At 39.8% G+C, this 14902-nt stretch overlaps 1 protein-coding gene and 1 long non-coding RNA gene across 33 annotated transcripts in view; one reads left to right on the plus strand and one right to left on the minus strand.

Annotated features, from left to right (window-relative positions):
* Positions 1-14902, plus strand: part of TENM3 (teneurin transmembrane protein 3) — a 2371016-nt gene that overhangs the window by 2332295 nt on the left and 23819 nt on the right. For all 32 annotated transcript variants that reach the window (XM_053252610.1, XM_053252608.1, XM_053252605.1 and 29 more), the window contains 3 exons: positions 7898-8073; positions 9053-9288; positions 14466-14762. In XM_053252610.1, the coding sequence (XP_053108585.1) occupies positions 7898-8073; positions 9053-9288; positions 14466-14762 (709 nt within the window). The remainder of the gene's footprint in view (positions 1-7897; positions 8074-9052; positions 9289-14465; positions 14763-14902) is intronic.
* The window catches only part of LOC128326206 (uncharacterized), a 67089-nt gene that overhangs the window by 6081 nt on the left and 46106 nt on the right, over positions 1-14902 (minus strand). The gene's annotated exons all lie outside the window — the stretch shown is intronic.

Here is a 14902-nt window from a genome sequence, read left to right on the forward strand (position 1 = left end):
ATGAAAATTTCAAAGGGTGTTTCAGCTGCAAGTTAACTTCTCACCTATGCATGGGTAGAGCTTCTGTCATCCCAGTGCCACAGTTCCTGCTATCAAAATGTCTTTATTGCATTTATATGCCACCTTTCTACTTCAAGCAAGGCACACAAGGCAGTTTACAATGTGTGTGTGTGTGTGTGTGTGTGTGTGTGTGTGTGTGTGTGTGTGTGTAGGGATCTTGGGCCATAGGGTGTTTTTTGAGGAGATGGAGACGAAGTCTCCCTGCCCTAGGCTTCTCCTTCCTTGCCTTCCTTTAGGTTTTTCAATAGCCTAGGAAGGGAGGAAAGACTGCTCCAAGCCCCTTCAAGCCAGTGCTGGTCTTATAGGAGTCCCTTGGCCTGGGTGTCTTAGGCTGTCTTATACAGGCCAATATAAAGTAAAGTGTGCTGTTGAGTCGGTGTCAACTCCTGGCAACCACAGAGCCCTGTGGTTGTCTTTAGTAGAATACAGGACAGGTTTACCATTTCCTCCTCCCGTGCAGTAAGAGATGATGCCTTTCATCATCTTCCTATATCGCAGCTGCCCAATATAGGAGTTTCCCATAGTCTTGGAAACATACCAGTGGGGATTCAAGCTGGCAACCTCTGGCTTGGTAGTCAAGCCATTTCCCAATATAGGCTCTCTTAAATATCCTTTCGGAAAGCAAGACAAAAATGACCAACTCAAGCCCAAAGAGAAGAACAAACTGTAGTTCAAAAGCAAACCAGAAATCCTGACTCCCCCCACCCCCGCCCTTCAGCTCAACAGCACATGAAATTGCAACCAAATAAACACTTGTGTGTGCTGAATAATAATACAATACCCATCATTTAATTACTTTATTTTGATGATGAGTACAATAATGTAACTCTTTAAGGGTTGCAAGAATTATTTCAAGTCTGCTGTAGAATAAATTCTCTCCTTTTAGAAAATGTGGGCAGGTGACATGAAATGACCGTGGCTTCTTGCAAAAAGAGTTTCTTCATTATGCTCAAAACTGATCAGGCGTAAAACACTCCAGTAAACAGGTTTCAAAGCACATTTTTAGGTTTGTCTGTCAGTATTATTAATGACATTATTAATGGTGGGGTTAGTGCTATGGCTGAGGAAATGGTGGCTCACATACCATGTAGCGTACCATGGGCATTTTGCGCATGATGGACACTGCTGCCTCTTCCAAATGCAAGTTGCTCTAGAGTGCACTTGTAGATCACACAAGGGAACTGCACAGTCATACGGCCATTGGACATTATGGCCATGTAATCACACAACTCCTTTGTGCAGTTTCAGCATTTGTGTTTGGAAGACACAACAGCATCCACGGTACACAAAGAACCTGCAGAATGCTGCACAATATGTGAGCTAGTGACTTGCCTTGCTTCACTTAGTGAGTTCATGGCTAAGATGAAAATTGTACCAAATTTCCATCTTGTACTTTAAACCAGACTTCAGATCAGTCCAGTATCATACTTTACACATGATGATCTAATGACATTATTTATTCCGTATAGGAAACATGCTGTATATTATGTCTTCTTTTTTCATGCAAGACTGGGATAGGACACTTTCTCCCAGGAGCAGAGAGAGAGAGAGAGAGAGAGAGAGAGAGAGCCTGTTTCCTGAGACTGTATATTTCTGTTTGCATCCTATTCAGTTAGGAATGTAGCAATCAGATGAGTGTTGGTTATTATTATTGTTTAGATAATTTATATACTGCTTCTCAACAACAACAAAATTCTGATAATTTATACAGTAAAATAAATGAAAAGATGATTCCCTGTACTAAAAGGGCTCAACAAACAAAAACACAGAAGACACTAGAAACAGCTATTGGAAAGGATGCTATGCTGCGGAGCATAAGGATGATTGCTTCTCCCCCTCACTAAATATAAGAGAACTACCACTTTTAAAAGTTGCTTTTGGGCCAGTTAGCAAGGTTAGTAGGGAGTTCAAAGGTTAATGCTTCTACTAGAAAAGAACGGATCTGATTAGTCAATCACAGTAATCTTGAGTCATAACTGTTTAGGATACTGGTGGTCCCAGGCTTACTGACTGCATTGATAACTCATAATTCAGAGACAGAAAGAAGTGGAAATTCAGTCCACATTTTTCTTTTAAGTAAAGAATAATTAAAACTTGTTTATAGACTAGCTCACCCTAGGGAAATATTTTACCAATGTTCTCCTTTTTTTTCATTAAATATGCTTATGTGTGTGTATGCAAATTTTAGTTTATTGGCTGTAACAAGAGTAATGAAATACTTTAATTGAAACATTATGGCCATTTCACAATGGAGCAAGTGCACAAATAGTACTGAGTGAAAGTGAACTCTAGTTTCCCCCCTCCTGTGCTACTTCTCTAAAAATTGGAGTGTTGGTATGAACCAAAATATCTTTGTATACAGACGCCCTTTTACTCATATCCAGTCATCCTTTGGCAATTGTAGCCAGAAGGTGCCAAGGCCCTCCTCTCCCACACTTGGCCACTGCTCAGCAATTGCACCCAGGAAGTGTATGGGGTACACCCTCAAGGGCTTTGATTTCTACAGTGAGAAGCCTGCCTTTTGTTTAATAGAAAATGCCTTTTAACTTTGGGAGTAACCCACAAAAACCATGGAATAATTTTTGAAACAAAAATCAGATCTATATCACAGCTGACAAATTAATTATAAAACATATTTCTTCTATGGTTCCAGGTTTTTCTTTTAATTATTACAAAACAATATGGAAGAGTGTAGGGTATATCTTGTATAGACTAGGACAGAGAACAATCTGGGTGGAAGTGTAATTAAACACAAAGAGGATTGGCATCAAGAGAGAGAAGTCCAGTAGTTAAAAGAACAGAAGGTCAAATGTCTCAAAAACTGATACCATCATTACCACTGACAGGTTGCCCTTATACAAAGGTATTGTAGGCAGCAATTACAATTGATTGTAACAAGAAATCTGCTGTTCCATTTCTTCCTTTCTGTTGTCAGTTGCTACATTCAGGCTCAAGCTATTGTGGAAAAATAGCTGCAACAAAGGTATAACACATAGTTATTTTAGAACTAATCTGTCCATTTTCCTTTCACTATCCCTACAACTGGACTAAATTTGGTCCAGATTGGTTAAGCAGTTCACAAATTAGTCCACTTGCATCTCAAGTGTTCAGACATCTGCTCTCTTGAATTAGGGTGGATGACATCATCACATGCTATGCCTTTGCGATGTCCCTGTGTGTCTACAACTACCAAATGTGGTCCAAATCAGTTTCCACTTGCGCCTCAAACATTCACGTCTGTCATCTTGAATTGTGGTGGATGACATGATCACAAATTACACTGTTGAGTTGTCCCTATGTACCCCTATAGCTGTACCAAATTTGGTTCAAATTGGTGAGGCAGTTCACAAGTTAACCCTCTTGTGTCTCAAACATTCATGTGTCCACAATCTTGAACTGGGATGGATGACATCATCACAATTACACCGTTGCAGTGCCCCTTTGTGTCACACACTACAACTCCACCAAATGTGGTCCAAATCGGTTAGGCAGTCCACAAGTTAGCCCACTTGCACGTCAAATGTTTACATGTCAGCCATCTTGAATCAGGGTAGATGACATCATTACAAACTACACCCTTGAGCCATCCCTATGTGTCCCTACAGCTGTAGCAAATTTGGTTCAAATTGGTTAGGTGGTTCATAAGTTAGTCCAGTTATGCCTCAAACGTTCATGCTTCTGCCATCTTGAATGGGGGGATGACATCAACAGAAACTATGTCGTTGAGGTGTCCCTATGTATCACTCACTACAACTGTACCAAATTTAGTTCAAATCAGTTGGTCCAGAAGTCAAATCAGTTAGACAGTCAAATCAATTACAGTCCAAATCAGTTAGACAGTCCACTTGCACCTCAAACGTGTATGCACCCGCCATCTTGAATTGGAGTCGATGACATAATCACAAACTAGGCCATTGAAGTATCCCTATGTGCCTCTACAGCTGTACCCAGTTTGCTTCATAGTGGTACAGACATTGCAAAGTTGATAGGGGCCAAGGGACACACACAGACACACATACAGATAGAATGCCGGGTGATCTCATAAGCTTACTTTCCTTAAGGAAAATAGGCTAAAAATGACTATACACTCAATAAAATGCCGCAGTAATATGTTCTAGAACTTCTGTGCTACAAAGTTAAAAGTTGGAATTTAAAGTCTTTTAATGAAATGGAATATGTGAGTAATTACTATGTAAAGACTTTATATTAGTCTTAAGCAATGAAGTTTGTGGAAATGATTTATCGTGGAAAAGACTCATGTTTGCGTCAGAATTATAAGAGTTAAGAATTCAAACACACAACCAAAGCATTAAAAGGGTCAGCTTTCAGTGAGGATGGTTAATACTAACTCTTCTGGTATAACTTAACAAGACCTTAAAAAGCCAAGATGGATACTTTACTGAATTCCCTTGAAATCACAAAATAATAATAGCATAGTGTCCTGCTATTGATTTTATATGTAATGATAGATATAGGTATAGTTTTTTGTTTTCCAAAATACAACATAAATAATCATTAATGATAAGATTTGCTATAGACTTTCAATTAAGAGGCACCCCCTCCCCCATACTGCATATCAGCAAAATTTGTCATCTGTAGAAAACCCCCAGTGCACACAACGCAACAGATACAATGTATGCACAATACTTTTTTGCTGGTTCACTTTGAGGCAAGTATTACTTTTTAAATAGTAAGTAGACTTCCACTATAAAAACTAGATATGAAGTTCCTTGTACCTCTTCTGTTGTCCTTCAACTGTGTCCTTCAACTGTGTGTCCTTCAACTGTGTTGCATGCTTTATGTGATTAATGCATTCAGGCAGACCGGGCTGTTCTTAGGGCAGGCCAAGCAGGGTGACCACTCAGGACCCCACTCTTGGAGGGGCTGTTACCAGAACTGCATGGAATCACTGGCTAGATGCTCCAGCAATACTTTTAGGCTTGCATGGGGAAACTAACTCAAATTGGAGTGCAGTCCTGTCACAGCATCAATTTTAAGCAAGTAAGGTGTGTTGGAAGGTTTCAAAGAAGGAGGTGTAATTGTGAGTTTCAAAGCTTTATTAAGGCAAAATTGGGAAGTTTCAGAAAGGAGGAGGAGCATGGTTATTAATTTTACTGAGTTGTTAAGTGTTTCATTGGAAGTAAATCAAAGCTTAGTTAGAAGTCTTTAAGGGAAGTGCCTGGAGAGGAAGAGCAGGGAGAGAGACAGGCAAAAAAGGCAAGGGAGCCCAGAGAAAGACATTTATCTGGGTTGGAAGTGTCTTTCCTAATCCTTCTAATGCAAGTTCAGTGTGTGAAGTTTGATCCGGCATTCCTCAGGAGTAGGGTGCGTGGCAGGGCAAGAAAGAGGAAAGGAGCAGCAGCCACAGCTCACATTGTGAGAGTCCATTGGGTAACAGATTCTCCAGCCATTTGGTTTTATCAGGGTAGATATACCCAAAATCATGCCCTGGTAGTGTATTTGAGTCACTAAAGGGGTTATCCTTCCCTGGAATGTAGGGTGCTACATTCGCAAGACAAAGGTGTCCATTTCTAAAGTGGACTTAATCAGTGCAGGTGTGTGACTCAAGGGAGATAAAGACAAGTTCAAGCTATACATGTTTGGTGAAATGGATTTCTGTTTCCTCACATACTCAAAACTTTGGCAACCCCAGTGCAAAGATGCAAATCTTTTTGTTAACAGGGGAGCTCGTCCACTTATCTATGTCAGTCAATTTTTTTACTCTAATGAGGGGGAGATGGCCACATGTTGCTCATCTCGGTTGAACAATTATGTCTTATCACTGGATTGGGAGTATTCCCACCTGACGTAGTTTCCTTTTGAGGGTCTATTAACTGGCTTTACTCCAAAAGGGAGTGGCCCAGAACACCCTTTTATTATTATTATTATTATTTATTATTAATCAATTTCTATACTGCCCTTCCAAAAATGGCTCAGGGCGGTTTACAAAGAGAAATAAAACAAATAAGATGGCTCCCTGTCCCCAAAGGGCTCACATTCTAAAAAGAAACATAGGACACACACCAGCAACAGTCACTGGAAGTACTGTGCTGGGGGTGGATAGGGCCAGTTACTCTCCCCCTGCTAAATAAAGAGAACCACCATGGTAAAAGGTGCCTCTTTGCCCAGTTAGCAGTTACAATCTTTCCGCTGCTAACTTGGCAAAGAGGCACCTTTAACGTGGTGATTCTCTTTATTTAACAGGGGGAGAGTAACTGGCCCTATTCACCCCCAGCACAGAACCTCTAGTGACTGTTGCTGGTGTCTATCTTGTGTTTCTTTTTAGATTGTGAGCCCTTTGGGGACAGGGATCCATCTTATTTATGTATCATTTCTCTGTGTAAACCACCCTGAGCCATATTTGGAAGGGTGGTATAGAAATCGAATTCTTCATCATCATCATCATCATCATCATCATCATCATCATTATCTTTTAGCATTCTACCTAGAGGCGTGTTGCCAGACTCTGCTTCTGCTAATGACCTGATCTTGACAAACAGAAGGGACTGCTTGGGCTGCAACGTTACTAAAGGCTATTAGCCTATAGCTTGTACTTCTGCTAGATCATGGAGAGGGGTGTCTCTTTGTGTGACCCCAAAGTACTTCTGTTGGCAACAGGGCGCCACACACTTGCTAGGCCTTATTGGAAGGGGCTCCACATTGGAAGCTGGAAGAGGATCTACACTGTCTGTTTTGCCCTGGGCCTGACACCTCACCAGGGCTCTCAAAGGATGGGCCTGCAGGCACATGTTTAAGTAGCCTTAAGTAAGATGTTTGACTATCTCAATGTGCACACAGAATGGAATAAAACATGTAAGAATTTGAGCATTGAAAGCATCTGGACTGAGATATGTTTACAGGCTATGCTTGAGCTGCATGAACTGCTAGGCTAATGAAAGAGGCATGCACAGATGCCATGTGTGTGCTGACGATGCGCTAGGGGTTATTAGGATGTGCCCTGCCCCAGCAGGAAGCTGAATGGGGCGGCGGAAAGCAGGTAAGGACCTGTTCTCCTTTTTCTAAAAGTTCCCTTTCAAATTTCTCTAAAATTGCTCGAACCATGCTTCGAACCGCAGTTCGTGCACATCCCTACCTCAGATTTGGTCCAATTAATTTCCAGTTTAAAGGGCAGTTAAAATCTACCAACTAAATCCAGTAGTCATAGTATAACAGTTATAGCTAAGTATAGCTGTTAAACTATATGGAGCAGATTTCTGCATTAATAAACAAAGCACTGTGTAGTGCTGCAACATTGTATTTTCTTTATGTGAACACTTTTACTTTGCTCCATTTGATTTTCTGTCCCTAACTTATGTGTCAGGATAGCAGAGAGAATCAGTACTTCCCAGTACAGCTTATCCTTGTAATACAGAGAGCATAATGGAGTCAGGAACATAAGTGGAGGAGGTCCGCTCTCTTCACAAGAAGATAAGGCCCATGCTAAACATCTCAAGAGCCCCTGAGATAACGTTCGCATAAGAGTGAACTAAATCTAGCCTGATTATGAGAAGCGAGTTCAGAATGTGAAGCAATTTATCCCCACCAAACATGTTCCCTTTGAAACATCAAATTAGATGTGCAGCAGGATTTGGTCACACTTCAAAGAATAATATGCAGAACTGGAGATCCATCTGTTTTCTCTTCCACTGAGGCTCCTATATGTTAAACAGGCTTTCGATACTTCAAAGCTTGTTTGAAGTCTTCATTGTGCATAACTCAGGCACACAAACCAGGATTCCTTAACAATATTTCCATCTGATATGTTCTGTTAGTTTTAATTTGTGAGGGAAAACAATTTGTTCTTGCTTATCGGTTTATTTTCTTCTTTTTTGTTTAGTTATGACAGCGAGGGTCGGCTAACTAATGTCACATTCCCAACGGGAGTGGTCACCAACCTCCATGGGGAGATGGAAAGGGCCATAACAGTTGACATTGAATCATCTAGCAGAGAAGAGGATGTCAGCATCACTTCAAATCTATCATCAATCGATTCTTTCTATACTATGGTCCAAGGTAATCAATGGAACCTAGCAAAACACCTTTCTAAAAGGGAGAATATTAATCAATGCCAGTTACAATCAGTGGGCCATGAGACTAAGCACCATTGGAATCAATAAGACATGTTTGTCATGATTAACCTAAGTTCCATTAATTTCAGTAGGTCTTAATCATGACTAGCTTAGTCTGGATGTTGTCCACTTTGTTTCCTACATTTACTTTTATCACATTATACTCAACTGAACATGCTGAGAAGTACACACTTGATCACCCAAAGATGTTTCTAGAGGGCAAAATCTAGACTAGTTAGCATTGAAATCATTGAGTTACTAACTTAAGTCCAATTAATTTAAATAGGACTTCGATAACTTACTTTTACTAATTATTCAACTTATTCAACTTACTTTGAATGTTGCCCATTTATTATGGTTTATCAGTCTTTTAAGGATGACTCTTTAGTAATTATAACATTTAAAAAGAGGAGTTAGCTGTATTTTCAGAGCAATCCTATGCATGTATACTCAGAAGCAAACTACATGGGTTTATGCCCAAGTAAGTGTGACCAGGTTTCAGACATAGGTTATGTAATTAACCTTACTGTATAGCCGACCCACATACTTTCATTGAAATCTGAAGCCAGTTCCAAGTGATCCATCAAAACTTCCCTTGATTGAAAGCTTGACATGGGGCATCAGTGCCAGCAGGAATCCTTCTGCTGAAGTGAAGGGGGTATCACTTACAGATGGAAGAGATTTATTGTGCTTATTGCAGCATATGTGGGACTATGGATCAAGGCAATTGTAAGTCAAAAGGCCACAAACAAACCTATTTTTTTCTTAAATGGGAGTAACAAATAACAGAGCAATTAAATTTTGCAGCAGTTTATGTTGTTTAACCCACAAGCATTGGCTAGATTTCCATCATGACTCTCTTTGTATTTCATATATGAGAAATCATCACTTTGAAGGTATACTGTATTTTTATTCCATTTCAGATCAGTTACGAAATAGCTATCAGATTGGTTATGATGGGTCCCTCAGAATTATCTATGCTAGTGGCCTAGACACACACTACCAAACGGAGCCACATGTCTTAGCTGGCACAGCCAATCCAACTGTAGCAAAAAGAAACATGACACTCCCTGGAGAAAACGGACAGAATTTAGTAGAGTGGAGGTTCCGAAAAGAACAAGCCCAAGGAAAAGTCAATGTGTTTGGCCGAAAGCTCAGAGTGAGTAGTACCTTTAATGCATGTTTAGTTTAAGAAGACTAGGGGATCTGTCACAAGCTCACGATGCCTGAAATGTGCAAGTAATCCCAGCATCTTTTCCTTTTGCTAATTCCTGAGAACGCTTTCATTAAAAGGGAAGTATGGCTCAACCGCCCTGAACCATCTTGGAAGGGCAGTATACAACTCAAATAAATAAATAAAGTAGAGTGGTCTCTGGTGGTTATAATTTGAGCACACATTTAGAGATGAGATGTATATTGAGGGGGAAATTCCCACTCTGGTGTTCACATTCCAAGCTTGCATGTGGATATATATATTTCACAATCTTGTCCATGGGACTGGTTGTCCTAGATTAGCTTTATTGGCTACTGTTTTAATACAGTAAACGGGAAAGTACTACTTGCCCACTTACCAGTCTCTTCATTGTTGTAATATGATATGGATATTAGCCAACATTCCATGCAACAGAACATCAGCTTTAGGGAGCGGGAGGGGGGAGGGCAGAGGGAGGCTGCTGAACAACCTGAAAGATGACCCCAGCAGTGTAGCGAGCCAGGGTAGCTGTGGAACAGCTTGAAACCACTTCTGGCAGTTGCACAGTGCTACTTCCATTGTTTCCAGTGGAAGTAGCACTGCACAAATGTCCGAAAATAGTTTAAATAGTTCTGCAGCTGCCCCATCACACTACACCATCAGGGCTGCCTTTCAATTTGTATGCTGATGCTCCACTTCATGGAATGCCAGCCATTATCAATGTGATTCATTAATTTTTGCCATCAAAATCAATCCTAACATGTTCTTTCTTTTTTTTAAAGAATCATTTTATGCCTGTTTTTGTTAAAAAGGACATCATTGGTTTCCTTCTAAACTGTACTTATAATACATACTTTTACTAACATTCTAGCACATAATTTTGCAGTGGGTGGGTCAACAAGGCTATAGTAACTCATCAAGGTAAACCATAGCCTGAGAATACTGTTCACAGCAAGGAGAAGCATACATTTCAAAGATGTAAGTTTACTCTGCAAGTTTACAAAACCTTTCTAAAAGCAGTAGGATGGCAAAAATGACTGTTCTAATCGGGGCTAGTATTCCTTATAATACAAGGCCCTATTTCATTCTTCTTCACTCCTCTTTGAGGCATTGCATCCTTAAGTAAGCAGACCTGTGCTCACACTGAAGGATTATTAGAGGACTGTGAAGAGTCAAATTTGGAAGTGAAATCACCTATTGGCACTAGAACAATGGAATGGAAACCCACCATTTTCTAACTTGTACAGAGAGCATGAATAGCTAAAACATTTAGACCCTTGGATGATTTTGCGTTGCTCTACATGGCCCATTTGAATATATTACAATATTTTATTTATGGATTATCTCTGCCAAAGACTTCTGGCTATCAAATAATGTAAATCACTTGGCTTAAAGACAGTAATGTCTTCCGATAAATTCCAGAATTGATAAAACAGAAACACTACTCCTCCATTTCTCAAATGAGGAATGTCTTCCTGCCTTCTGAGAGCTCCAAATGTTTCTCTGTTTTTGCAGGATTTATGGACAAGGAGAAAGAAGAGCTCAAATAGGAAGTAAAATATCTAAACAAATAATGTAAAATTTAAAAAGTAAACTTACATAACAGAGGAAAAATATGAATAAATAAACATAAATAGACATATAGAACAGAGTAAAAAAATAATCTTCAGGATTGATTTTCTGCCCTTTCAGTACAAAGACCTATTACTATGAATGCCTGTTCCTTTTATAGTGCCTAATTGGCCTTAATGAGTTCACCTGACACAAATAAACTCTACTGTAACAATTCTTTGGTTCACATAGTCAGTGCAATTAAAGCAGGAATATTTCCATTCTTTCAATTCATGTTTAAAGTGTGGAATAGTAATTTAATGTTTTAGAGACTCTGGGAACAGACCAGTGGTACTAATGCAGGATTAACTGAAAGTGATCTTGTAAAAAGCCAACATGAACTGTACAAACATGTCAAGCATGAATACAGAAAAGTGATGGAAAATGTAGAAGACAGGCAGATATATATTCAGAGAGAAGCTAAATGTATGTTTGCACCAGCTACATCCATGGAAGGAGAGTAAATGGAAGAATTCTAGCTCTATACTGAAACTGCATTTCAACTTCCACAGTCCAAATTTTCACATCTATATATTTGGCTGGGCGGGGTGGGGAATAGTTCATTAAAATTGTTAAATAACAGTCTTGGATTTACAGTAGTTTGGGGGGTTTTAGTTCTCCTACAGGAAGGAATTTGCATGAAAACAATATCCCCCCCACTTAAATTTGAAAACAAACTCTTGGTTTTTATCCCGGGGATTTCACATAAATGTCAGAAAGTGACCCAAAAAGGACTGATTTACGAACACAATGTATTTGACTGCATGATAACCTGAAGCCATGTATCCCTATAATATCTCCTGATAGCCTTGCTTACATATTAGGTAAAGTGTGCCGTCAAGTCGATTTCGATTCCTGGTGCCCACAGAGCCCTGTGGTTTTCTTTGGTAGAATACAGGAGGGGTTTACCATTGCCTCCTCCCGTGCAGTATGAGATGATGCCTTTCAGCATCTTCCTATATCGCTGCTGCCCGATACAAGTGTTTCCCATAATCAGGGAAACATACCAGCAGGGATTCGAACCAGCAACCTTCTGCTTTTTAGTCAAGCATTTCCCTGCTGCACCACTTAAGGTGACTACTTACATATTACATATTAGGCACAATCACCCTGAACCACACAGAGACTGATTGCAGATTTTATTCAATTCCAGACAGTCAGCTGTAGCAAAGGCTGATACTATATCTAGCGTGCAATTTGGTTTGAGGTTGAATTGATTCGGGACAAATTGCAGACAATTTGCAGATTCCACCTCAAATTAAGTCACCCTCAAAATCTGAGGGTAGAAGATTTGGGGTAAAAGCAAATTACCCCCCAATTCAATCTGAATTGATTTGGGTGATTCAGACACTATTTTGAGGCCTATTCTGCTAGAAAAATGGGCCTTAAATGGCACTTTTTTCTGGGAAGAGCTGGCTTGCCAATTGGGGTCAGTGGGTAGACCAGGTCTCCACTCTGGGCTTAGTGCATCTGCCCACCTCAGAGGACTGGTCTACCAGGTCTACCAAGGCGGGCAAAAACACCCTAAGTCTGAACCAGAGGGCTGGTCTACCCATTGACCCCAATTGGTAGACCAGGTTTCTGTGGGGAACATGCCATAATGAGGCCCATTTTTTCCAGCAAAATGGGCCTCAAAATGGTGCTTGAATCACCCAAATTGATTTGGGTCGAATCAGGGGTGATTTGTCGAAATAGTCGGCCAAGCTGGCTCTTCTCGATGAATCAATTTTATTCAACCTTGAATTGGATCTCAGAATTTGATTTGTGGACACCCCTAATATCTAGTAATATCATCAGCAAGGACAGGTCAAGAGCAAAGTATCACTTGATAAGACCGCCTTGTTATTTTTTTTAAAAGGCTTTACTCAGAAACATCATTCATTCATTTGATTTACAGACCACCCTTCCAAAAATGGTTCAGGGCGGTTTACATCAATCATAAGTTTGGGTCTTATTCTTACCGCCTTTTCAATAATCTCCCTGAAAAAAATAATATTATGCAACTACATATTGAGTGACATGATGTTGAGTCTATAATGCCATTGCAGGGTATGACAAATTTATACTAATTCTGCAATGAGTCTAAAAAATTGACTTAGTCCCCTGATCTAAACATATTTATTTGAAAGTTAACACTTTTGAGTGAATGTAATATACTTTTGAGGTAAGTGTGTTCAGGATCAAACTGTACATTTTTATTTTAAGGGAACTGCTATTTGATAACCTTTGTCCCTAACTCCACTGAGCCCACAGAACTAGCTGAGCCAAGGCCGGCCCTAGGGTTTTTGGCACCCTTGGTGAAGTATGACTTTGCCCCCCAACAGTCAATTAAAATTATATTATGTAATGTACAGAATATAATGTTAGCTGAATGGGGGTGGCTTGCACTGACTGGGGCAGGGTGGTGGAGAGGATACCTTTTCAAATCTGTAAGATCACTGCTGGCCCACATGGCTACCCAGCTGCATGCAGAGTCCATGTCTTCCATGCATCCTGCCCCCGCCACTCACCTGGCCAGTGCACAATGGCTACTGTGCATGGGTTCCATGGAGAACTGGGCACTAGTGCAGGGCAGCAACAGTGGTCTTCCAGCTTTTAAATGGTATAATCGCCTTCCTCATTGCCCCCTTGCCCCACCCACCATGGGCTGGCTGTTTAAGACAGGGGGTGGTATCTGCTCCACACGCCTAAAGAAGTGTTGCCTTAGGTGACTGCTAAGCTTCACTTAGTCAAAGGGCCAGTTCTTTGGATCTTGACCATAAGTTTTAGGTAAAGGTGGCAAGATAATATCAGTTTAGGAGAGGCTCAGTCAGTCTCAAGTACAACAAATAGCCTTGTTCTAATGGTGGGTTTATGTCTGTGTTACATCAGTTAGTTATCTTGAAGAAGGAAGTTAATCTGTTTCTTATTTCAAGCAGTACAGTTCAGACAACTCACAGGCACCAGAAACATTTCACTAGATCTTTCATTCAGAAGGTGGTAATGTATGTTATGTTCAATGTTATGTAATATATCAAATACCTTATAAAACCAGCACTTGTGTGTTATACTAGAATGGTTTAATGTAAAATAAGCTACTTTTGCTGTCTACGGTGATGCTATGTGGTCCTAATGATTAATCTGAAATGTAATTGTTTGTGTTTCAGCAGTTTCTTTGTCTTTCTTTCTTTTTCCGTATTGGCTCTACACTGATAATTCTGCTATATCTGCCTAATATCCTCCATAAATCTTACTGATTATAAAACTTATCAATGTATATATTTTTGTATTATATTAACATTTAACTAAATTCCATGGGAATTAATTGAAAAGGTTTTGAGTAAATGCCAAGACATCTTTATGTAATGAAACCTTTTTAAATGGTAGTTAATCTAATGCCTGGCACTTATATCAAGAAGTTGCTAAATTAATTTACTGACAAAGGAAATCCATCATTGTAAATGGTGTTTAAACAATTCCTGATTCTATGAGGAAGTAGTAGGCAGGCTGTGTACAAATTTGATTAATTTTGTCATTTGTTTGTTTTATAAAAGGTTAATGGTAGGAACCTCCTTTCAGTTGACTTTGATCGGACTACAAAGACAGAAAAGATCTATGATGACCATCGTAAATTTCTGTTGAGGATTGCTTACGACACATCAGGACATCCAACACTCTGGCTGCCGAGCAGCAAGCTGATGGCTGTCAATGTTACCTATTCATCTACAGGGCAAATTGGCAGTATCCAGAGAGGGACAACTAGTGAGAAAGTTGATTATGATGGACAGGGAAGAATAGTTTCTAGAGTATTCGCAGATGGCAAAACATGGAGTTATACATATCTTGAAAAGGTAAATTTCTTGAGAATGGGCGTGTCCATATGCCATTAAATTCGTGAATTATTGCTGCATAAAATGATCAGAGACGAATATATCCAGAGCAGTATTGAATGTGGTTTGCATTTTTGGACTATGGAATTACAAAAATCTAC

Source organism: Hemicordylus capensis, chromosome 5 (genome assembly GCF_027244095.1).
Source record: "Hemicordylus capensis ecotype Gifberg chromosome 5, rHemCap1.1.pri, whole genome shotgun sequence".
Taxonomy (NCBI): Eukaryota; Metazoa; Chordata; class Lepidosauria; order Squamata; family Cordylidae; genus Hemicordylus; species Hemicordylus capensis.